Source organism: Eptatretus burgeri, chromosome 5, assembly GCF_056783735.1.
Source record: "Eptatretus burgeri isolate ZD-2024b chromosome 5, Ebu_testis_v1, whole genome shotgun sequence".
Lineage (NCBI taxonomy): Eukaryota > Metazoa > Chordata > Myxini > Myxiniformes > Myxinidae > Eptatretus > Eptatretus burgeri.
Window position 1 is genome coordinate 79,713,429 of NC_140965.1, and position 26,980 is coordinate 79,740,408.

The 26,980-nt window shown below is 42.3% G+C and overlaps 1 protein-coding gene across 2 annotated transcripts in view; it reads left to right on the forward strand.

Moving 5' to 3' along the window:
* LOC147026778 (PH and SEC7 domain-containing protein 1-like) overlaps positions 1 to 26,980 on the forward strand; it is a 411,551-nt gene that overhangs the window by 178,471 nt on the left and 206,100 nt on the right. For both annotated transcript variants that reach the window (XM_085882586.1, XM_085882587.1), the window contains one exon: positions 17,244 to 17,696. In XM_085882586.1, coding sequence (XP_085738712.1) covers positions 17,244 to 17,696 — 453 coding nt within the window. The remainder of the gene's footprint in view (positions 1 to 17,243; positions 17,697 to 26,980) is intronic.

Below are 26,980 nucleotides of genomic sequence, written 5' to 3' on the forward strand. Positions count from 1 at the left end.
ATCCCAAGAACTGGATATTGATTTATCAAATTATTACACAAAGGCACAGGCTGAACAACATAAATATAATAAAACCAAAAATATTAATATGAAAAATGCTTATAAATTAAAAAATTATCCAAGCCCGACTGACGCGAATGACTTGGTGAGATGAAGTGATTTATCACAATATATATCCTTAAATAAAACGGCCGTGTATTCCAAAGATACAGAAGTGTTGATTTTATCTCCAGGTCATACAGAATTCACAGTTCGAATTAAAATAAATTTTTATAAAGAAGGGCATATCGTTTGTATGAAAATATAACAATGGGAGTATGATATGAATGATTTAAGGTATAATTGGTCATTTAAAATTGACCTAGAAGACCTGGAACAATTAAATCAGTCTCGTAAGGAAGAATATTATCCACTTGGTATAGAGAATGAGTTTTGTGGAAGCACGATTAGTTAACAACAAATAAAATAATTTAATAAGGGTAAATATAATAATGGTTTTGCCCTAGTTTATATCATGAAAACAGAAAAAAACAGGATTATTATATATATATAATAAGTACGGAAATACAAAATGATTAACTATGGGAAGATGGGGAGGTGTTTCGTGTCATAATGTTATTCTAACATATATTTCTAATACATAAATGAAGCCTGGTGTTGGCGCAGTGGATAGGGCAGCGGCTTGGGATCCAAAAGGTCCTGAGTTCAAGCCCCGTTGGGCCACTGAATTAATACACCAGGGGGTTGACTCAGCCTGTCATCCTTCCGAGGTCGGCGAAATGAGTACCAGTGAACTGGGCCGGTGTATACCCCGGTTAAAATAGGTGTACCATATCCCTGTGTCGTAATAGGCGACCAGGGTTGCGTCAGGAAGGGCATCCGGCGTAAAACATGTACCAAATCACTATGCGGATCATACGGATGATCCGCTGTGGCGACCCCGAAAGGGAGCAGCCGAAAGAAGAAGAAGAAGAAGAAGAAGAAGATATTTCTAATGCATAAATGATGGCAAGAAGGCTTCAAGAAAATTATCATTTCTGTGTCCAAGCATACCTTCATGAAAAGGGTATTCGGTATTTTAATACATATGTTCTACAACATAAGAATGAGGTATTTTCAATAAAAGATTGGCATTATGCTGATGTTGATAAACCAACAACTTTAGATTTAATTAAAATGTTAAATAATGAAAAAATTATAAAGTTAAGAAAACATAAGGCTCTTTTCGAAATTCAAAAGAAATTTTATTGGTTTCCTGTTGTAAAAAAAATTATTTTGGATACAGGAATAACAAGAAATCCTGATGAATACATGTACGATATTCTATGGGGTGTAAGTGATTCAAGCATAGTAAGGGACGAGGAAGGAGTTGAAGACAGAGAGAAGTGGAGGAGAAGGAAGAGAGGGAGGAAAGGGAGAAGAAAGAGAAGGAGGAGAGAGAGAAGAGGGAGAAGAAAGAGGAGGAAAGAGAGGAGAGAGAGAAGGAGGAGAGAGAGAGAGAATAGAGAGAAGGAGGAGAGGGAGGAAAGAGTGAGACTGAATAAATATGAAAATATGGAAACCAGTGAGATGAAAAAAAGATTGGGGGTATGACAGAAAATAACTCAACCCACCGAGGAGGAAAACAAAGAATTGACAAGTTTAATTGCAATACTTTCGATAAGACTATTGTCATCGGCAAGATATTGATTTTAATTCAAGTTTTTCATTTTTTTTTCTTCAATAAACAGAGGAGAGAGTGAAGGCATTTCTAAGGATTCTTTATGTTTTAAAAATTAAGATTCAAATGTGCATGTTGGAAACTAAAAAGGTTTTCGCACTCTGTAGGAATTTTTCTCATAAATAAATGAGTTATTGTCTTAAATGTAAAAAGAAAAGTAATGCTAAAAATATTTCGTATTTTAAAAGTAAAAATAACAGGGTTATACAAAAAGGTATATGTTCGGTGTGTGGTTCAAAAAAAAATCAATTTATCTCAAAACACAAACTCGGAGGAGATATACAAAAGTTTTTATCAGGAAGTAAATTTACAACTACTGGAATAACAGGGGAATTAAATCTACCAGGGTATTCTTTCTGTGGTCCAGGCACAAACTTGGATAAAAGATTAGATGAGGCAGACAATCCTAAATCATGGAGTAAGCCCATCAATAGAGTTGATGAAGTGTTCATGCGACACGATATTGATTATGGGAATACCACAACTTTGGAATAAAAGCATGAAGCCGATAGAGAAATGTTGAATAATTTGTCTCTGATACAAAATCCAACCATCAGAGAAAACGTTGATCGGTTCATCGTGAAGAAGATGATCAGTGTTACATTGAAACTTGGACTTGGAAATTCAAAAAACTTATAGACTCTAATGATGTCATTAAGATTGAAGTGCAATGAGCTGATCAATTACATAAACCAATATTCACAAAGTTTCAGAGAAGGAAGGTTTATTCCAAGGAAGTTGATTATATCTGGTCCGCTGATTTGATTGAACTCAATAATGATAAGGGGTACAAGTATGCTTTAACCGTTATTGATTTGAGGAGTAGATACGCATGGGTTGTCCCTTTAAAAAACAAAACAGGTAATACTCTTATGTTAGCCTTTCAACAGATATTTAATAAAAGTAAGAGAAAACCTAAAAAATTGTGGACTGATGAGGGTAGAGAGTTTTATAACAAGACATTTATGAATTTCCTAAAAAATAACAGTATTTCATTATACAGTACCTTTAATGAAGGGAAGGCCATCGTTGTTGAACGTTTTAATCGTACCTTAAAAGAGAGACTATATAAAAAAATTCACACAACTTGGTTCACAACAATGGTCATCTTTTATTCAGGATATTCTGGATAAGTATAATGACACGATTCACACGTCAACGAATATGAAACCATCAGAAACCTTTACAAAATTAAAATATGAAAAAGAGATTCATGTCAGAAAACCTCAGTTCAAAGTTGGTGATATCATAAGAATATATAGGTGGAAATCTCATTTTGAAAAAGGTTGTATTAAACGATGGACGAACGAACTTTTTGAAATTGTTTATGGAATAGATACGGTTCCTTGGACTAATAAGATATATGATTTGGAAGGGGAAGAGATTTTAGGTTCATTTTATTCACAAGAATTACAAAAGACAAAGATAAATTGAATTTTTTTTGACTCCACCCACACAAACCCCTGTTCCAACAAACCCCTGTCCCAACAAACCCCTGTTCCAACAAACCCAACACTATTAAACACCATATCGCAGGTAGTACATTTTCTATCATGTCCTAGTAGCATATGCTTCTTCAGATTAAAAATACTACTAAATCTTTTCTTTCAGATTTTACAATGTCTTAGTTGTTTTTTTCTTGACTAGTGTATGAATTTTAGAATCCATTTATTAACCAATAATTTAACTATAATTTTATGCTTAAACTAAATGTTTTTTCCCAGAAAAAAACAACAATTATTAAGCAATTTACGCTCTCTTTTAGCTGAAGGATGCTTCATTAGAACAAGACATTCCTTACAAATTGGTAATGATTCCTTTATTTTTTCACTACATTTTGGCTTTAAAAAGGCCTCTATAAACGACATCATTATTTTAACAATAGACTCTCTAAAACTAGTATACTCATTACCATAGTTTATATTTTCAGTTATTATTTCAAGATAATAAAAGATTGTTTCAAAATCACTTTCAAACTTATCTAGATTTGGTTTATCTGGAACATTTTCTAGTTCAGCTTCAAGTTATTTGATAGACATTTTAAGAGAGTCCATTTATTCATAATTTTTTTTACTTAAAACTAAATGCTTAATTCACCCATAATATTAATCAATTTACGTTTAACTTCCTCAATTTCTATTAAATTAAAGCTTATTTTATTATAATCATCCCTATTTATAATTGACCTAAATCTCATTATTCCTCTTACACCCTTCTTATGAATATCCTCATCAGTCTGAAAATTATTAAAAAATACACCATTCTGATCAAGAGTCTTATCAATCTTTGAATCAGACTCTAGATTAAGTTTTTCAATAATCTCAATAGCAAGTGGTGATACTCTCGAAAAAAACAACTTTCACACTAGTTTTAAAAACATATGCTGTTCCTTCAAACTCAATATCAGATGAATAATTAAAAATAACATCTATCCAAAAGTTAGAATGTTTTCCTTTTCTTAGTTTGACTTCTTTTACATATTCCGTCTTTTCACTTAAAATCTCTTGGAATCGTTGTAATGTGTCTGAAAACATCTTTATTTAGTGTTAAACAAAACTATTTTAACTAAAAATTTAACCCTTAAATATGGAGAATAAACTAACTCTCTGCAAGTTTTGTGATAGATAAGCCCTTATTATTTATAAATATTCTTCTTTCTGTTTAAATTGCGAATCAGAAACAATAGATGATAAGAGAAAGTTTAATAAGGAAAAGGGGTATCTTAAAAAATATAAAGATTCAAATGTTTTATTTTTAAATATTTTAGATGGGGATTATTGTGCAAAGAAATTTAAACTATTGAAGGAATTTGAGAATGAACAAACTTTATAGGTTCAATGAGTGAGCTAAACAATATGCATTGGTTAATTAAAAAAATTGTCCATCCATCCATACAAGCTCCACCCGCACATCCACCCATCCACCCATCTATTCACCCATCCACATCAAACCTCATCCACATAAACCCCTCCCAACGTCCCCACGTCCCCACAAACCCCTGCCCACACAAACCCCACCCACCCCCTCATCCCACTCCCCACCCTTCCCCACACACATGTTTATTTAATTTAAAAAAAGTGTCCTGAGGTTAAAAGGGGAGACAAATAAATATACCTTGGGATAAAAAGGGGGTTTATTTTTAGGGAAAAAAAATATGAATCGCTGAAAATCCCCCATTCATTTACATTGGGAAAAGTGAGCCAGAATCAGTATATTCACCCTACTGGTAGTGTCCTGATTTGGGGGTGGGACAGAAGCTCTGGGAAAGTGATGCTCCAATCCAATGGAGTGGCCGATCGGGACCAGCTGTGGGTGGTCTAAACTCTGGAAAAGTGGTCCCCATCCTGGAGAGTGGCCAATGGGGACAAGCCATGGGTGGCCCCAAGGGGGAGGGGGGTGGAGTGAGGAACAATAAAAGCTGATACACACACACTCTTTCTTTCTCTCTCTCTCTCTCTCTCTCTCTCTCTCTCTCTCTCTCTCTCTCTCTCTCTCTCTCTCTCTCTCTCTCTCTCTCTCTCTCTCTCTCTCTGCTTCACCTTCTGAGGAAGAGATGTCCCTCTCACCTCACCTCCATCATTCCAATTTTATCCACGCAGTGCCAACCTGCACGACCGCATTCTAACTAGCTCGTGCCAGCCACAAGCCCTCACCTGTTCCCTCTGTACCTCATGTGAATTTGGTATTTGATGCTATTAGGCGGGTTAGGTTGTATTTATTTAGGTCTCCTTGTACATAAGTTTGTGTATCCCCTTATCCATATTCTTGTCTGTCGACCGCTTGGTTTGTTTCATCATATTTCGGCTGAGGCTGAGTGAAGTGAGGTTGAGGCTGTTTATTCCTTGTATGTGAAAAATCCTGCAACCCATGCCTGATTTTTGGAGCATTAGCCGCATTTTCTATCGATCCAATCATCAGGTAACTTTGTAAAAAAAAACAAAGAAAATTCTCGATCGGTAGGCACTCCTGTGTTGATCGTGTCGTGTCAATCGCTGAAGTGGTTGCAAACAAATTTAAAAGCAAATAAAGGTGAAAACGTAAGTGAGGAAGGAAAAAAAGTGAGGGCCTCAACCAACGTTCCACAACGTGGTGAAGGATGGTTGTGGATGCCAATGACTAGTTTTAGTGGCTTGTCTACCCTTATCCCCATATTATCATTTAATAAACCCCATTTTTACCGATAAGAAGTGTTAGGGTGATCGTTGGGGAATAGTGGTAATTCGAACGCAGAATCTTAAACACTGTTTTGATCCTTCAAGGGGGGTCTTTTACCCCTGGTGCAACCGGTCTGTGTTAACGGATCATCTAATGAGATATGATTGATCGGCTTTTCAAATTCATTTTTCAAGAATTATATTTTTAATTTACCTAAAATAAAATATTATTTACAAAATCGTTGCTCGTGGAAGGGGTGGGGTATGAACTGTGACAGTAGGGCATTGGGGCAGCCAAGAGTTGGACATAATGAGTAAAGGAATTAATGAACAGGAAAAGAGGATAGAGGGGGAGTGGGGAGGAAACTGCAACCTGCAAGCAAGAAGGATGGGTTAGGAGTTTGAATTTTGTGTAATGACATACAGTGCATGCCTGATGTTGGCTTAATTGTTAGGGTGGTGGGCTTGAGATCCGAGGATCCTGAGTTCAGATCTTTCTTGGCTGTTGAATTAATATCAGGTGGGGTTGACTCTGCCTGTTATCCTTCTGAGGTTGGCAAAATGAGTGGCAGCATGCTGGTATATTGTGTCGGAGTGGCGACCCATCTAGGATTGTACCCAAAAGCCAAGGAGACTGCTAAGGCAGCACCAATGCTCTGCACAGAGTATGGTCCCAATAGATGGATGGATACAGTGTTCTACAAAAGTATTGAAACCTCTACAAAGGTTTCACATTTTGATGCTACCTGAGCTTATTTCATGATACTTTCAAATCAAACTTAACATATAGAGTCTTCACAAACTATTCCAAAGTGATAAAGCTTAAGAAAATGTAAATAAATTAGATTAACCTACGAGCTTCCTTCTGCGTTTGCCGATCCAAATTCACCAAACACCTTCACGATTTTTCTTCAACCTTTCTTTTACCTAATCTTACGTAATCTTTATCAAAAATAGTAAGAAAAAGACGGTCTCTTAAAATGTTACAACTTCTTCTTCCACATGTGTGGTTCTCAGTATTGTATCATAATTCACTACTCTCTTTCTTTTTCAAAAAGCTGTTTTCAATTTGACCTCTCCTTCACCCCCATATCTAAAACGTCCCAATGCTACAACATTTCTTTTCTCCATTCTCTTAGTTTTTCTTTATTGCGTCCCTCATGTAATGTCTTTAATCGCATCTCTGCCTTAAAAAATTTAAATCCCAGTTTGCAATGGATGCTCATGTTCCATCAATCATCCCTTTTTTTTCCAACTTCAGTGCCAATTCGCCCCACCTCCTTAAATCTACCTCCTCCGAATCCCTCACCTGTTATCCCCTCTCCTTACCTCTCCCATCTTGTCCCTCAACCTACCTCTGCAAATGGCACCTCTTCACTGTCTTCTGCTTCAGTATCAGCTGGTGTTCTAACACCTGTGGGCTCCATTCTAACCTAACAGATGTCTGACTCTCTCAATCAGTACAGTCATCACCACAAACATGCTCCTTCCTTCCTCTCAGCACACCCCCCGGCCCCCCTCTTCCCAACCCCTCAAATCTTGTACCTCTCCCTGCCCGCACCCTTCTGAAACACACCATGACCAATTCTCATCCCTCCCCTCTCCCCACCTCTCCCATCAACTACCTTCACCTTGGCCATGCCTGCTCTCATCATCTCCCCTCCCTCTCAAAGCTTCCCTCTCACCCTCCCTCTCAAAGCAACCTTCACACTCTTCCCCCTCCAAGTTTCCCTCTCACCTTTCTCAAAACCTCCCCTCTCACCTTTCTCCCTCAACTCTCCCTTCTCCCTCCAATCTCCCCCTCACTCCCCTTCTCAAAGCTCCCCCCCTCACATCCACAAAACTGCCTCCTTCTGCCACCCTCTCTCTTCCTTCTCATCACTCCAACCCCTCCAATTTTCAACTGCCCTCTGCCCCTATCTTGTTACTCTCCACTGTATCTCAACCCATCTCCACTGAGCCTTTTCTCCTCCTCATCCGGCCTTCTCTGCTAGCTCTTCTGCAATTCCCCACACTCTTTCAACAACTCTCCTTACCCCCCCCCCTCCTCCGTCGTCCTACCCTCTCTGTCCCATTCGCTCCCATTAACCCAAAACCTCCTCCCCTCCCTATTTTTTTTTTTTTACCGTATGCACCTCAAACATCCCGGGCCTTCACTCAAACCTGACAAATCTTTCCATACAGGTTGCCACTGATAAACCAGACATAATCTGTCTTAAAGAAATTTTCCTCCTTCAAGACGTCTCTGACTTCCTAATGTCTCTCCCTGGTTACTCCCTCTTCCAATATGACAGACCTGAGCCTCGTCCTGGCGGTGGAGTTGCTCTCTTCATCAAAGACTATTTCTCACTCTCCATGCACTGTTCTCACTCCTCCACACCCTCAGGAATACATCTAGCAACGGCTTCCCATCCACTCGCACCTCATATTTATACATATGTTGTTAAGTCCACCAAACAGTGATGACTCCATTTACATCTTGCTCTCCGAAAACATGGACCAACTTCTATCCTCTCATCGGAACTCTCTCTTCCTCATTTGTGGTGACTTCAATTGTCATCATGCCAGTTGGCTGGGTGTGGGTCCCTCTCTCACCTGTCATGGCACTTCAGCAAAATAATTATGTGACTCATTGGGACTGACACGATCTGTCAACTTCCCGACCCGGATCTCAACCAACGGTACTCCATCTCTTCTGGATCTGATTTTGACCAATTTCCCTGAAAATATCTGCTGTTCTTCCTCCACTGCAATCAGTTCATCTGACGACACGCTTGTCAAAGTAGACATCTTTCTGGCTGTTATTAGAGAAGCACCCTCAGCACTGTCGAGTCTGGCATTTCACTCAGGCTGACTGGCAGGGACTTCAAGCAGCCATCAAATTTCTTGACTCGTCTCCCATCTCCACTTTCTCCGACATCAACTTGTCTTGGGAATTCTTTCAAAAAAGTTGCTCTCTCTCATGCATAGATTTATCCAATCTTGTCTTCAGTTGTCCTTCCCTTCCTCCCGACCATGACACACTGAAGCTTGTGACAAGGCAGGTGTACTGAAACAACTTGCCTTTACCTCATGGAAGGCAAATCCAACTGAAGACAATCTCAGTTCCTTCAACAAAGCTCAGAAAAAGTGTGTATCTACCCTCAGGAGAGCCAGAAATCAACATCTTTCTAATCTCAAGTCTGAACTTTCAAACCTCTCTCCCTCCTCCAAATCCTGGTGGGGTCAAGTTGAGTCTGTTTCTGGTGTATGTTCCCTGTCCATCGCCTCCCTTACCTCAAATGGCCACACAACTGACACTGCATGTGAAAAGGCTAAATTCCTAAACTCCGTATTTGCTTCTAAATATTCTGTCCTCGACCGTTCCAGACGGCATCAGCCCACGTGTCTTAAAAACCTGCTCTGTTACTCTTGCTCACCCTCTCTCTGTTCTATTCACCCTCTCATTTACTCAAGGTCATCTGTCATCTGCTTGGAAATCAGCAAATATTACTGCTCTGCATAAAAAGGTACAAAAACAGATCCCTGCAACTACAGACCAATCAACCTTCTCCCAATCATCAGAAAAGTTATGGAATCCATCATCGCTTCAGACATGAAATCCTTCCTCTTCTCCAATGACTTGATTTCCAATCATCAATTTGGATTCAGACCAGGTCACTCTACCCTGGATATGCTGCTTCTGCTCTCCCAACAATGGATGGAGATCCTCAATGACAGACATGAAATCAGAGCCAACTCACGAGGCATATTGCGTGCTTTCAATACGGCCTGGCACCCTGCCCTGCTCACCAAACTCTCTTCCTATGGTATCCAAGGCCATCTCCACTCATGGCCCGCAGACTTCCTCTCCTGTCGCAGCCAACGTGTGGCCCTAAATGAAATCCTCTTATCCCATCTTTCCGTCCAGGCTGGAGTTTTTCAAGGCAGTGTACTGGGCCCTGTTCTTTTTCTGGTTTTCATCAATGATCTCTTCGACTCTGGAAAATCCTCTTTATCTCTTTGCTGATGACTCCACCCTCTGCCGTACCATCTGTCATCCCTCAGATCGGCAAGCAGCAGCTTCTTCACTCTCTGCAGACCTGAAAAAAATCACAAGCTGGTCCAACACGTGGAACATGTCTTTCAATCCTGACAAATCTCACACTCTCAAGATATCTCTCCAAAAGTATCATCTGGAAACACCCCTCCCCCCCATATACTTTCTCAACAATCCCCTTGAAGAAATCCTATCATTCAAGCTTCTGAGTCTCACCATCTGCCATATCTTTCCTGGGAAAGCCACATTTCCAAGCTGGCCTCCGAAGCCAGTCGCCAGCTGGGCATCCTCCATCATGCAAAATACTTCCTCGGCCCACCTGAGCTCCTGACCACATGCAAAGCTTTTGTCCATAGCCTGATGGAGTACTGCTCTCCCCTTTGGGCTGGTGCTCCCACATCTCACTATTCTCAGCTTCACGCTGTGGAAACCAAGGCATTTGGGATCATTGGTATCTCCTGCGATGAGGCTGTCTTTGGGGCTCTCACTCTCTCACTGCAGGCATGTCGGTGACCTTTTGTCTTCTACTGTCTCCTCTCTGTCCTTTCGCCCCCCCTCCCCGCTCTGTCTCTGTCTTTCGCCCCCCCCCCCCCATATTTCCACAGTGTGCTCAAGGTCCACCAGCAAATTCCACTTCTGGTAGAACTACCAAAATCAAGAATCACTGCTCACCTTCACTCTTTCATTCCTCTTTTTCTCACCTTTGGAACAAACTCCCACACTCTCTTCTGTCCCACTCTTCCCTCCAGGTTTTCAAAACAGCTGTTCACCACCACTTCTAATCTTCCCTCATCCAAAACCATGATCTTTACTACCCTCATTGATCCATCCCAAATCCACATCCTTAAAATTTCCTGATTTCCTTCCTGAAAGTCCCTGTCGTATAAGGACCTGAAAGTCCCTGTAGTGTCCATCTTGTTTACCCCATGTTCTCCGCCCCATCCCTCTCTCTTCCACAGATCTCATGTCTCTGTTTCCCACTGTTTTGTCCTTGCACAGATAGCAAGAAAGAAGTCATTACTGAAAAAAGATGCATCTAAAAGCTCGTATGGAGTTTGCGAAAAAGCATCTTCATGAAATTGCAGGCATGTGGAAAAAAGTTTTGTGGTCAGATGAGACAAATATTTAACTCTTTTCATGTAACTTAAGTGTTACGTCAGGTGCAAGCCTAACACTGTACATCACCCAGTCAACACTATCCCTACTGTCAAGCATCATAGTGGCAGCATCATGTTATGCGGCTTCTTTTCATCAGCAGGTCCGACAAGCTTGTCAGGACAGAAGGATCAATGGACAGTGCAAAATACAGGAGAATCGTTGATGAAAACCTGCTTGAGTCAGCCATGAATCTGAAACTGGATAGGAGATTCACATTTCAGCAGGACAATGATTTGAAGCACAAAGATAGAGCCACACTGGAGTGGCTGAATAAGAAGAAAATAAATGTTCTTGAGTGGCCGAGTCAAAGTCCTGACTTGAACCCAATTGAACATTTATTGCGAAACTTGAAGATTGCAGTCCATTGACGATTCCCATCAAACTTGGCAGAACGTGAAGAATGGGGAAAGATTTCACCATCTCCCTGTACAAAGCTGATAGATACCTACCCAAGGAGACTCATAGCAGCCATTTCTGCAAAAAGTGCTTCCACCAAATACTGATCGAAGGGCCTGAATATTTTCTCAACCAGTGAATTTTGATTTGTACACGTTTTTATACATGTACATGGTTTGTACATGTTCTGATTCATGTTCATAATATAACATTCAATGTTCCTCGATCATAAAATGATCACAGACGGACGGACGGACCTGAACCAATTGCTTAACCATGCTTTTCATTTTGCGTGCGCAGGGAAATAACTCACATTAATGCTATTTCCTGAACTTTCCAAATAAGAGACTACCCCACTAACAGTATGATTTTCTTTAATGATACTTTTTATTATAAATGGCTGTAGTGTACCGAAAAGCTTAGTCATGGTCTAATTGTGATAAGCCATCAAATTAGCAATATTTTCAGCCAAATTAAAAATGTGACTATTGAAGAATAAATTGGCAGAACATGGCTGCACCCTTGGGAATTACTGGGAATTTCACTAAAGTTGCATTAACAGGTTAATGCCCTCTTTACAGAGAGGCCAACCATAATGAGAAAAACAACATAATCATTGCAATCTTCATTTGTAATGTACAAAAACTCAAAATTATAAATTCTGTCTCATTATCATTATCATTATTGTTATTCTTTTCCACCTGCCAATCTTTGTTACAAGTTATCAAGATGAAGTCGCAGTACTCTTGCGGTACGCAGCTGGTTGAAAGAGAGTTTCTCGTGCTTGCTTCAAGTAGATCTCCTTTAAGGAGTAGCACGTGAACAGGTGTTTAGTGACATTCCCGAGTATTGATGCATGTGGCAGACTGATGTCGGACATCAAACTTATGGAGCCAAGGTTCGGTCGCAGATGTCGCCATGCAATATTGGAATTCGAAGGTCTCTGAATTGTTCCTGAGGACTTCTTTGAGATAGCTCTTTGCTGTTGCAGGCACATTGCAATGGCTTTAACCTTGTTATCGATGTGCTTGCTGAAATGCAGTCAGTAGTCCAGGATTACCATGAGCAGTATAGTATTGTGTTTCAGTTGAATTAGATGTTGCTACCACACAGTGCAAGCCAATGTTTGAGGCTGATTTTTTGCACGTTTTGGCGGTAAAGACAAAGTCTTGACTCGATACACCACTCATTTAGTCCTCCAATCTGATGTCTCATATCTATAGAGTATAGAGCATCAACATGACAGTGGTCCCTTGCCTCAGCTTCAATGAGGCATTTGTTTTGTATGGAAAATCTAATCATCTGTGTACAACAGGTGTAGTTCTTGAAACGTTTCTACACAAGATGGAAGATAGATCAATTGTAAAATGTAGAAAAAGTGGAGGAGGTAGCACAGTGCCTTGGAATAGACCTCAAAACACCCAGTGTTGCAAAAGTTTATTGGCAATAATCCTGCAAGCCTGTCCCCCCATCAAATTGGGAAATGAGCATTGGAAGGAAAACAGACATTCCTGCAGTTGAAAATGACTTTCACAAACTAAGTTTGCATCTCCTAACCTACACCATAACCACAGTTTCAACTACACAGTAGCTTCTGAACCATCTAACCTGGGTTTTAATCTTGGCCCAACTACAAACTGTCATCCTAGTGTCTCGTAGGCAGTGCAAGGCATCAATGTGTGTGCTGTCCCTCAGATGGATGTTAAACTGGATGTTGCATCTGCCAGCAATAGTTTGTGGATGTTAAAGATCCCACAGTGTCCTTCACAAAGAGTAGGTAAGCTATTCGCCGGCACCCTGAACAAATTCCTGCCATAACCTACAGGGGGAGTTGCATCAGTGGCAGTGCTGCCTCCCCCTCATGCAATGATGCTACTCGCAACCGTGTGCTGCGTATGAAAGAAGAAGAAATTTTGATGAGGAAAGGCTGCCAGTTACGATTTAGCAGCCCTGTTATAGCCTCAGATCCTCCACAGATGGCTAATGCAAACATATTCTTGAGTGTGTCTCTGCTTTTACATGATCATTGCTGATGCTACTTTTCTGTTTTTTGAGTCCTGATTTTAAGAGGCTCATTTGGTGGGCAGTTGACTCCATGTGTTCACTAATTCTGGCTTTGAGCAATCTGGGTTTGTGCAAAGTTTAAAAATTGTATCTGAATTTGTACAGGTAGCATAGTTGGCTCTGAATAATGCTTTTGGCCTTCTTCAATAAAGCATTACAAGAAGTGTAATTTTCTGCTATTCTAGTAGCTGCTGTCATGTAGTTAACGTCATGTAGTTCACAATGGCATTGGACTGCCTTATCAGTATCATGAGTTCACCACACTTACAGATCAAGCTGACCCATGACCCATAGAAAATGTATGTGTTCACAGCTACTGTGACAATTTTCGGAATTGGTGTTCTTTTAGAAATCATGACACTCTCAGAAATCATTGCAGTGCACTTCGATGTGACACTGGCCCAGTCAACACCTTTAAAACACCAGGGAATGATTGAGTCTCACCTACAGGCTAAAGTATGTATTCAGTGAGAAAGTATAGGTAAGTGATCACTGCCTAAATACTCCGCAACATGCCAGCATATCATCCTTGGTGTCTACAAGCGAGACATCTGGTGAGCAAGAGCAAGTCTCCAAGCAAAAGTGAGCAAGCAAGACATCTGGGATAGATTTGCATCTGATCCTCCATGCAATAAGGTAGTGACCTCTCTGTTGGCTCCACTACAGTTGTAGTCACTTACGCATTCTGCAGTCATCTAAACAAGCATGTCTTCCAGGTGTGTATAATCCTACAATATTGAGTGGGCATTGAGGTGATCAGCTATAAAGGTGTTGTTCAACATATGCAGAAAGATTGACCGAAAGCTTTGTATGCTTGTCTTGCATGGCATCGTGGATCAGGTCAGGTCAGGTATGGGAGCATGTGCCAGAGCAGCGCGTCGCTGCGTCCACTTTCAGTCGGTACTTCAGGGGCCTCCATCTGGCCATCCCCCAGGCAGATGCCTGGCCCATCCCCATCTCCTTGAGATGCCGATCAACCTGCTGCAACCACGAGACGCGTGGTCGGCCCATTGGCCTCCTCCACTCAGGAGACTCCCTCGCTGAGAGAATCTGGTGAGCAGGATCAGCATCAGGAAAACGAGCCACATGTCCATACAGCCGCAGCTGACGCTCATGGACTATGCAAGTAACAAATCTCATTTGAGTCTCTCTCAGCAACCGCTCGTTGGACACAAAGTCCGACCAGCGATAGCCAAGGATTCTCCGAAGAGACCTGGTACCAAAGGAATTAAGTCTCCATCTGAGATCCTTGGTCAGAGTCCAAGTCTCGCATCCATAGAGCAAGACTGGAAGCACCAAGGACCTGAAGACTTGGACTTTCGTCCTCCCGCACAGGTAACGGCAGCGCCACCCCCCCCCCCCCCATGATCCAGTGAATCCATGACTCCCCAGGCCCAACCCAGACGTCCGTTGACCTCTGACTCACAGCCAGCAGTGACATGAATATCACTGCCAAGGTAAGTGAATCTCTCCATAACCTCAACATCCTCACCACAAACAGGCACAGACAGGACAGCAGCATCCAAGATGTCATTGAAAGCCTGGATCTTAGTCGTGACCCAGGATACCCGTAATCCTAGCGGCTCCGACTCCTCATTCAGCACCTTGAGGACCCCCAAAAGGATATCTAAAGTCTCCTCAAAGATGACTGCGTCATCTGCGAAATGAAGGTCAAAGATCTTGACATTCCCAAACGATGCACCACAGCTTGATCTCTCCAACATCCTCCCTAGAATCCAGTCCATACAAGTGCTGAAAAGTGTGGGGGCTAGTGCACACCCCTGACGAACTCCAGTAACAACTGGAAATAAGGCAGAGATGGTACCACCACATCTCACAGCACTCTCAGTTCCAGAGTAGAGTTCAGACATCAGATCGATGAGTTTTGGTGGCACCCCACAAAGACCAAGAATCCTCCAGAGGGCATCCCGATTCACTGAATCGAACGCTTTCCAGAGATCAACATAGGCTGCAAGCAGCCCCTGCCAAAACTCTCGTCTGCGTTCGGTGAGGACCCGAAGAGCAAGGATACCGTCAATCATTGACCTCTTTGGTGTAAAGCCTGACTGCTCTGGACGCTGGTGCTCAAGCAGATGGTGGCGAACCCCATCAATAATTATCCGAGCAAAGACCTTGCCCGGCACTGAGAGCAGCGTCACCCCTCGGTAGTTGTTGCAGTCTTAGCGATCACTCTTCCCTTTCCAGAGAGGGACAACAAGGCCCCTCTTCCAGTCAGTTGGGATGATGCCTGTGTTCCAGGCAGAGCACAGAACTGCATGCAACAACACGAGTGGAGCATTTCCACCAGCCTTGAGAAGTTCAGCATGGATGCCACAGATCTCTGGAGCTTTACCCCCATTTCAACCGGTTCACCGCAGCCTGTGTTTCCACAAGCGAAGGTGGACCACAGTTGATTGGAGGGTCAGCAACAGTTATTGTAACACCCCTGACTTCCAACTCGACAGTTGGGGGATCAGCCTGGTACAACCGCTCAAAGTAACCGGCCCAGCGGGCCTTCACTTCGGACTCCTCTGTCAAGAGCCTACCACTCTCTGCTCTAACTGCAGTACACCGAGGGATGGGCTTGGATGAACGCAATGTGCGAATTCCCCTGTAAGCAGGACGAGAAGCACTTGACCACAGATGATGCTCTACCCCCTCACAGATTCCTCGCACATAGGCCTCCTTGTCCACCCTTAGCGCACGTACAGTTTTACGCCTCAGCTCCCTGAACAGCTCAGCTCTGCCATTCAGCCTGGCCCTGCGACTCTGGTCAAAGGTATCCAGTGTCCCTTGAGAGAAAATATTCTTCTTTGCCCTACGGTGAGTTCCAAGACATCCACCGGCAACATCAAGGATGGTGGTCTTGAAGGCACTCCACAACTCTTCAGGACCTCCCAAAGCACCCAGACCCCCCAAATCTCTACTCAGCTTGTTCGCAAACTCCTCAGCTACCCTCTCATCCTTGAGCTTGCCAACATCCAGCCTAGGCTGGGATGGTACCATTCTCCTGGATTTAAGGTGCAACTTTAGAGTTGCTGCAACAAGTTCGGTGGTCAGTATTGAGGAACTGAGCACTCCGGTAGACCCTGCAGTTCTGGATCATCCTCTCGCGACCATCAACGAGGACATGGTCAATCTCCTTTGCCACACCGCCAGCGTTGGAATACCAAGTCCAGCGATGAACTTGTGGGCGCTGAAACCATGAACCAGCCACCCTAAGTCCATGACTTCTTGCAAAGTCAAGGAACTTCGTGCTATTCTGGTTCATAGTTCCTGACCCATGTGGACCATGGGATTGTGGATCAGTGGCACATAAAAGTTGTAAATGTGGACTTCATATTTCAATTTCACTTTGATATGTAGGGTATCACTGTGGCAATCAGCATTCGTGTTATATGCAGGGTGATTGGAGCAGCTTTGAGGCCCATGGCAGTGGGCTTGATATCTTTACAAATGAGGTTCATGATACCATCTCCTTTATCGTGCTGCATGGTATGCAGCCAATAGTTCAAGTAGTAACTACTAGAAGGTGACAAACATTAGCTCCCACATAACTTAGCAATCATGCTGCCACAGTCTTTGTTTCCTTCCTCAAATGTTTATTTTTTTCTGGCCAATTAAAGTACATGGCTATCAGTTTTCTTGTGAACTTGCTTCTATCTCACCCCCTCCACAATGTCCTAATCTTGTTTTATCTACTTTTTTCTAGGCTTGAAGTTGGACAACCATGTAGCCTTCCAGAAGATCTTGGATCAACAATGCCGATGCGCCCAGTTGGTGGTTCCACTGACAATTTCAGTCACCAGTTTGAGAATGCTGTCGAATCTTCCCGCAGTAATGGTGCATCCTTTGACAGCCTTGGCTCACTGAATGGCCTACCCTCTCCTCCAGCTCACCACTGCCTCACCTCCATTGGTCTTTCAGCTGAAGCTTCTGTCCGAATAAATGGCCCTGGATCTTGCCACACAATGCACACTTTTCCTCGTGCTGGAAGCCACCCAGAGCTAGGTCACGGCACAAGGCGGGGAGAACGTGTCAGAGGTGGCATAGCACCAGGGCCTGTCATGAAGCAATGCCTTGGTCGGCGAGAGGAGCAGCTTGGCATGGCCAGTGGGAAATTATCAACGCGAGACAAGCTTGAGGGCCTCGGATCATCGTTCAGGTAGTGCATATCACCACAATTATGCAATCTTCCCTAAGACATCCCATATAAAAAGGATGTGTAATTAAAAAGCAAATTATTTACCCTTTAAAATTGGTTTAGTTTTCCCTTTCCATTGCTTGTATTATATCTCAGAACATCTTATTAGTTTTCTGCTTGGCCAGTGTAACCAGGGAAGATGCAAGCAGTACTTCATTGTAATCCCTTAGATTCCAGAGCACTTTCCTTACTCTTTGATGATTAATGGAGCTTTTTGGCTCTTAAGCTGAACTGTCGACTGTGATTCCACATGAAGTATTAATTTTCCTTTGCTCACTTTAATATCTTTTGTCAGTCCACAAATAATTTTAAAACATTACATCATCGGACTCTGTGTGTAGTTGTTGAAAATTTGGTGATGGAGATCATGTGCATCTCATTATGGTTGTGTGGTCTTCAAGGACCTTCATGCTGCCCAGCAGGTATGGGACGAAAAGATCTCCATGTCCGCCGGATTAATTTGGCTCGAATAAATGTCTCCAATCACGACCATTAGCCGAGTGCTGATATCAGCGTTCCACATTGAGGCACGTATGTGCAGACTCAATCTGCCTGTCCAATGGGTTACTAAACCAATATATGAAGCATGATGCACCCTATACTACTCCCAATCCCACAAAAGGCTTCATCAATAATAAGGGATTTATTCACAAGGAAATGGAGAAAGCAGAAGAAAGCAAAGCCGAGCATAGGTGATCATAAGCCAAAATAAAGAGCTATATAAAACGTGCCCCCAGAAACAAGATGGCTTATCAATTATGCCTCAATCTCTTTCATTCAATTGATGGAACACAGGACTCAGCGGGAATTGACGAGACAAAGGACACCTGTTCCACATGGCAATGCTCATGGATGCATTGTGGGTCTTCGTTCAGGTGCGCAGCGGTCTCTTGCAGGACTTGTCCTCATTGTGCCTTGCATGCCGGCAACAAACACATTCCCAGCGCATCAGCTCGGTAATTAACCACGATGTGTACCACAAATCTGAACCACCAGGAACTCTCCAACAATGAACGGTAGCGAGACCCAGCCAACCAGGGGCTCAGGACAGAAAAAGAAAAACAATGTGTGGTGTGCGCATTTTTATTACGTCCTGCAGGGCCCATTGAACCATCTCTGGTGCACACCCATTGGCCGTTAGCTAGAGAAATTACTTGTAAGGACAGATAAATGGGAAGGCTCAAAAATGTTGGGAAGGTAAAGGTGGAGGGCTTGTACAAAGACATTGGGGGGAGGGGGAGAGGAGATCTCTCTAAGCACATGCTCAACATGCTCTGTCATTTATGGGAGCTACAACACACTTGCACAAAAACGTACGATGAAATGACTATTCTACTCTATCCCCCAATTTACCCCGACACAAGATCCATAACAATATATTATGAATGTAAAAATGCCATAATTTTACATGTGATTGTGATTGACCCCAATGGAGTAGGATAGTGTAACTAACAGCTGGTAGGCTGGTACATTGCCAGCAGGAGGTGCTGCATCTCACAACACGATGCCCTTCAGTTGCAAATGCAAAGCCGATGATCCTGTCTCCATTTATTTTAAGGAAATGAGAATATTTTGAGGTCTCTTTTGACAACTGAAATCGCCTATTGCATGCAAGTACCCTGGCCAAATTTACTGCAGTTCTCTTTTTTACATTTTGTCTCAATATCTGTTGATTATACATTTGCCACAGGGAGAAACCATTTTGTCCCATCGTGCCTGTGCCACATCCACAATGCAGCAACTCAATATATGAATTTTATGATCTCGTCCAACAGCCTGGTGCAGAGGTAGCACCCTTACCTTTAAGTTGTCTTGTCAGGGTGTGATTCCCAATTTGACTATAAACTGTCAGATTGTAGTGTTTCACAGATAGTGCATTGCTTTCTCAGTGTGTCATCCCTTGGATGGAAGTTAAGCTGGTTGTCCTTTCTGCTAAACATTGGATGGTGGGTGTTAAAGTTCCCACAGTGTTTTTTGTGAAGGGCTGGAGAGTTATCAGCAGCACCCTGACCAAAATCTTAATTCCACCCCAAACCAATTCTAGTCGAACATTAGGCCTTACGGCTGGTACCCCAATTATTTTCTGTTTATTATTCAATCTTAGTGTGCTAGATGAAGTACCCGGTGTTGCCCGGGGAAATTCAATGTTATATTCCGATAATTAAATTTGTGTTGTTGATAACAAATCACCACAACCTCAATGTACGATCTTCACAAAACATATTACTCGATTGCTCCTGGGGAAAACCCAGGCAGTGTATAAGTAACATACTCACTCAAGGCCTGAGCATGGAGATGTTATAATAAACTTGTGGAAAGCAATCTTTTTAATAGCAGGCGTATGTGTAAACACGATAAAAATAAAATTTGTGTTGTTGACAACAAATCACTTCAACCTCAACATACAATCTTCAAAATAAATATGACTCGATCGCGCCAAGGGTAAAAAAAAAAATGCAGACAGTGTATAAACACAAGACCCGATTGAGGCCCGGAGGCCAATTATCTGATTTAATTTGGGGTCAATATTTTTTATTCAAAGATAACCTACGATCTTCCTCTGGATGAAAGAGGAGGCCATGCAATGTTTGGTCGCATTGATTCCTGCAGGGTCGGAATACATCAACGAATAAACAAACAAACAAGCAGTCATAGACTGGTACTTATGAAATCGTCAACTTGACCTCTGACCTTGTCTTATAAAAGCTGTCTCTAGAGAAGGTAGCGACGCAAACCAGAAGTTTCTACGATGATTCTGTACCAAACCTCTCATAAAACATCCGATTTTACCAGAATTTCGACAACCGAGTGTTAAGCATACTTAACCGTTACCAAAATTGAAGACAGGATTGAAATTGACTTTAAAACGAGTGCGTAATGCCGTGTGTTACAATCCCCCTCATTAGCATAATCTTCAGTTAAGCCTCAGATACGACACCCGACAGAAATCTCATAAAACATCCGATTTTTACCAGAATTTCAACAACCGAGCATTAAGCATACTTAACCATTACCAAAAGTGAAAACAGAATTGCGATCCGATTAAAAACAAACTCGTAACGTCGACCGAAGCAAAAATCTCCATTTCTCCATGCAATTATTTAATATTATTTTATCAAAGTCACAAAACCGTAATATTCGGACATCCACCAACAATCTTTACATAATCCGATGGCTTAGCGAGTCAGGCATACGACGATAACCTTTATTGGGATATAAAATGACCTTTAAACACCATCTTTATCGAAAACAGCGTCAGCGCGCACACGCAAAACCTTTACGTGACTCATCGCCGCCTCTGCTCGAGCACGCTGCACCACGTGACCAGCCGTGATGCGGCGAGTGAAATATTTTTAGACAATCTTAAAACGTCTCCAAAACATCCGATTTTTTTCCCACAATTTCGACAACCGAGTGTTAAGCATCCTAAGCGATCGCAAAAACCGAAGACAAAATTAAAATCGAAGTTAAAACGAACTCGTAACGTCGACCGAAGCAAAAATACTCCATTTCTCCACAGGAATTTACGGAATTATGTTTGACCTCACTGTGGCCTTGACCTTTGACCGATTTTAACAAAAATCTAATCAGCGCTAGCCATCACCCTCCTGAATCAGGTGGTGTAATTTGACATTGGTAGCTTCTTCCGTTCTCGAGTTATCGTGCCTACAAGCAAACACACAAACACAGGACGGAAGTCATCAATATACTTACGAAATCTTTAGATTTCGTAAGTAACAAGCAGTCATAGACTGGCACTTACGAAATCGTCAACTTGACCTCTGACCTTGTCTAATAAAAGCTGTCTCTAGAGAAGGTAGCGAAGCAAACCAGAAGTTTCTATGATGATTCTGTACCAAACCATCAAAAATCGAATGTTTGACCTCACTGTGACCTTGACCTTTGACCGATTTTGACCAAAATCTAATCAGCACTAGCCATCACCCTCCTGAATCACGTGGTGTAATTTGACATTGGTAGCTTCTTCCGTTCTAGAGTTATAACTTTTTTTTGGATGCTTGACCTCACTGTGACCTTGACCTTTGACCGATTTTGACCAAAATCTAATCAGCGCTAGCCATCACCCTCCTGAATGACGTGGTGTAATTTGACATTGGTAGCTTTTTTGTTTTGGATGAGATAAGCATGAGGAAAGGGGGTCCTAGACTTGCATTTGGTAAGAGGACTGGAGGGGGTGGGGGGGGATTCTCATCTTGCGTTTGGTAGTGGGACTTGACGAGAAGGGAGAGGGTGGGGTAGGACAGGATTGAACAGAATGGGGTATGTTAAAACAGCACGTTAATACAGCACACAGAGAATGCCCAGAGATGTCCGTGGTGGGTGGAGAGGGGAGGGGGTTCAGGAGGGGGTAAGCATGAGGGGAGGGGGAGGGAAGACAACGTGATGGGATGAGAAGGTAGTGTGAGGGGATGGGAAAGGAAGGCAGCGAGAAGGGAGGGGAAGGCAGCGTGAGGGGAAGGGAAGGCAGCATGAAGAGGGGGGAGGGGGAAGTGAAAACAGCATGAATGGAGGGGAAGGGAAGGGCAATAAAACATGGCCAAACGGCTACATTTTCATTTTATGCATAAAACATGTATTTGCTTTGAAATTAATTTTCTCTGCAACCGTTTGTCCGATTGAGACAACATTTTCACCATCAGAGCGACACCTCATGTGGAATATTTGAACATGAATTCTGACATCATAGGTCAAGTGGTGTGGCAGCCATGTTGAAAATAAACAACTTTGGACATCTATCTCTAAAACTGTTCCATGGAAAACATTGAAACTCGTGAGATAAACGAACATCGACGCTTTATACAAACACTTCGTGGGGATCGAAAATTAAAATCATAATTGTGTTGAGAAATTTACGAAACCTCCCACCCACCTTGGAATGGCTAAAAGCGGGATCGTTCGGGTGGAAACCCAAAATCACAATTGTATTGAGATATTATCAAACCAGCAAATGTTTCTGCCGAACTCGTGAATGTGCTACTTCCAGATCGGGAGCACTTTCTTACGGATCAAACGTCAAAATCATAATTGTATTGAGGTATTTATGAAACCTCCCACCCACGTAAGACATCGGCTGGGACCCCAAAACGTTCCACAGAAGGTTTGATGGAACTTGCCCCAAAACTGAGGGAGTAATTTGAGGACAGACAGACATCATCAGACAGACAGATGGACACTCCTGCTTTATAATACAGATTATTTACCTTTGTTGCACTTCATTTAATTGCAGAACATTAATGCCAAAAACTCAGTTTCCGTATTCCAAATGCATCCGAATGAGGCAGTATCGATGATGCATCTCGATTGGTCAAAACACGCTTAACAGAGTCTTTGTTTGAGTTGCAAGATGGCGACCCCCAGGAGTGGAATGCAATGCCGATACTTGTCCCAAGTGTTGTGCAATTCATATAATTTCCAATGCGAAAGACAAAATAAGACCATAAAGACAAAAAACAGTGGAGTAGAGGAGAGCGTATCCAGAGAAATGGAGGTACTTAGGTGGTTATTCAGTGATTGGTCATAGTTTTCTCCAGAAATACTGTATTCAAAGTGAGGATACATCCACAGCATGCTCCCAACAGCAATGTTACTGCTGGTTTAATGACGGATATCCACAACTTAGCCTGTGCACAAAGTCACCGTCACAATGACTACAAGTACATGATGTTATGGTATCAGTTCTTCTCGAATTTTGCAACAATGCTTTTATTTGGAACGCCATGAGAACAGGCTTACTGTTCCAACATTTTAGAATGGCAGGAAGGCTGAAAAAAAATCCCATCAGACCAGAGTGAGCTGAGGTTGTTTCAGTAATTCGTGAATAATTATGTTATTTAAGAATGCTGTTTCAAACGTGTAACCACTTCAAACAACTCGCCTGCTGAAAGAAATTAATCTTCATGTGGTAATTTAAAAGCATGGTTAATTATTTTTTTTGCCATTTGTAGAGGTACACTTGACACATACTTGACATACCAGTTGATGATACAAGTGAATTGGGCTGTAAAATATAGATGTTTCGTTTAGAGTCTAGTGCTTTTGCATCAGCCAAGCTTCACTTGCTTCTACCAGTATGCATCTTCTGCTGGCGTGTAGATACTGTTGTGGCCAAAAATATTGGCACCTTTGCACTTTTTTTTTCAAATAATGCACCATTACAAATAACTAGATTTCAAGCAGGTGATTCTCCTTTACTTTGGAATTGAACTCACCTATGGTGAGTTGCAGGTGCCTGCAATATAAAAATCATTCATTCAACCAGTTTGAATAGAGAAAAGGAGTCATTCTGCTATTTCGTGTCACTGTGTCGACCACAATGAGCATGGAGAAAAGAAATAAAACCGAGAATTGTTTGAGGAGGTCAGACACATGATTGTAGCCAAGCATGGACAATCTCAAGGCTGCAGGTCCATCTCCAGAGACCTTGATGTTCCTGTGTCCACCGTACGCAATGTTATCAGGAAGTTTAAGGCTCACGACACTGTAGCCAACCTCCCTGAACGTGGCGGCAAGAGAGAACTTGATCGAAGATTGCAGTGACGGATTGTTCTAAAGGTGGAGAAAGCACCTCTATCAACTGCCAAACAGATTTAAAACTGACCTTCAGACATAAGGTACGACAGTGCGACAGCACCATCCGTCACCAACTCAATGAAAGGGGGTTCTATGGTAGGAGACCCAGGAGGACCCTATTGCTAAGAAAGAGACATGAGAAAACTCGACTGGAGTTTGCCAAAACACACCTGAACAAGCCAAAGTCCTTCTGGGAGAATCTGCTGTGAACATATGAGACCAAATTAGTGCCTTTTGGTGAAGTGCATCATCTCTATATTTACAGAAAACAAAATGAAGCATTCAAAGAAAAGAACACCTTCCCTACAGTCAAACATTGATGAGGTTCAGTGATGTTTTCGGGTTGCTGTGCTGCCTCTATATGCCTGGTGTTGGCTTCATGGTTAGGGTGGTGCACTTGGGATCCTAAGATCCTGAGTTCAAATCCTGCTGACTGTTGAATTAATACCAGGTGGGGTTGACTCTGCCTGTCATCTTTCTGAGGTCGGCAAAATGAGTACCAGCTTACTGGTATCCTGTGGCGGAGTGGAAACCTGTCCAGGATTGTGCCTAATAGCTAAGGAAACTGCTTAGGCAGCACCAATGCTCTGCACAGAGTATGGGCCCATTGGATGGATGGATGTGCTGCTAAAGGCACTGGGTGCCTTGAATGTCTGCATAGTATCATGAAATCAGGAGATTACCAAAGCATTTTGGAACACAATGTTCAACCCAGTGTCAGAAAGCTGGATCTGCGTCGAAGGTCATGGCAGTGTGACCACTCCTTGGCTTTTTTTCACAAGATCTTGGCTATTTTTTGTTCACCTTGGCGTCTTGGTTTTCAATAGGTTTTCTTGCCATATAGGTTTTCTATTATCATCGCTTTTCCGAAACCTTGTGAATTTTTGGCTTTTTTTCATTAGCTCACCTTGGCATTTATGAAAATGAGTGGCCACACTGAGTCATGGGTCTTGTAGCAGGACAATGACCTCAGACACACTTCAAAAAGCATCCAGGAATGGTTCAAGACAAAATGCTGGACTCGTCTGAAGTGGCCAGCAATGAGTCCAGATCTAAATCCCATTGAACACCTGTGGGGAGATCTGAAAACAGCAGTTGGGAGTAGGCACCCTTCAAATCTGGGAGAACTGGAGCAGTTTGCACAAGAAGAGTGGGCCAAAGTGCCAGTCGAGAGGTGGAGGAAGCTCATTCGTGGCTATAGGAAGTGATTGACTGCAGTTATTTTGTCCAAAGGCTGTGCTACGAAATATTAAGTCGAGGGTGTCAATAATTTTAGCAATGCCATTTCTTTATATTTTCTGATTTATAATCAGAAAATATAATATAATTATATTAAGTTTGAATCAAAAACAAAGGTTCTGTAATATTAACAGTGAAATAAGGAATTGCGGGGACCAAATACTTTCGTCAGTTTAAACTTATTTTTGGAGAAAATTGTGTGTTGTTTGAAAAAGGTGCAGTGGTGCTAATATTTTTGGCCATGACAGTAAGTCAGGTCAGGTAGGAGCATGTGCCAGAGCAGCACGTCGCTGTGTCCACTTTCCACCAGACCTCCAGAGTCCTCCGTCTGGCCATCCCACAGGCAGATGCCTGGGCCATCCCCATCTCCTTGAGATGCTGATCAAATTGCTGCAACCATGAAGCAGGTGGGTTGGCCCATTGACCTCCTGCACTCACGAGGCTTCCTCGCTAAGAGAATCTGGTGAGCAGGACCAGAGTCAGGAAAACAGGTCACATTTCCATGTCGCCACAGCTGATGCTCATGGAATATGCAGGTAACAAATCTCATTTGAGTCTCTCTCAGCAATGCCTGTTGGACACAAAGTCCAACCAGCGATAGCCAAGGATTCTTCGAAGAGACCTGGTGCCAAAGGAATTAAGTCTCCATCTCAGATCCCTGTCAGAGTCAGTCAGAGTCAGAGTCTCACATCCGTGGAGCAAGACTGGAAGCGCCAAGAACCTCAAGACATGGACTTTCGTCGTCCTGCACAGTTACCAACAATGCCACACCCCATGATCCAGTGAATCCATGACTCCCTAGGCCCGACACAGACGTCTTATGACCTCTGGCTCACAGCCAGCAGAGACATGAATATCACTGCCAAGGTAAGTGATTCTCTTCATGACCTCAACATCCATCCATTGGGACCATACTCTATGAAGAGCGTTGGTGCTGCCAATGCAGTCTCCTTGGCCATTGGGCACAATCCTGGACGGTTCGCCACTCCGACACAGGATACCAGCAAGCTGGCACTCATTTTGCCGACCTCAGAAATATGGCATTCTATTGTTGTTATTCTTGTTTTGTTTTTGTTATTATTTTTTATTCTATTGTTTTTTTTTTAATTATTTTATTGTTTTTATTATTGATATTATTTTTTATCCTGTTATTTTTTATTCTATTGTTGTTATTGATATTTCTATTGTTGCTGACCTAATATTTTTTATTGAATTAAAGATAGTGATATTTGTATATTGTTTTATGTTTTTTTATTGCCACTTCCTAACTTTATGTTAATTTTTATGACCACCACCATCCAGCCATCGACTTGATGAAAGTAGATGGTGCCACAGAATAACTGAAATTGCTAAATTTGAAATAGACTCAGGGATGATCCAGAGAATTTGGCAGACTGAGTAAATGGGTAAATTGA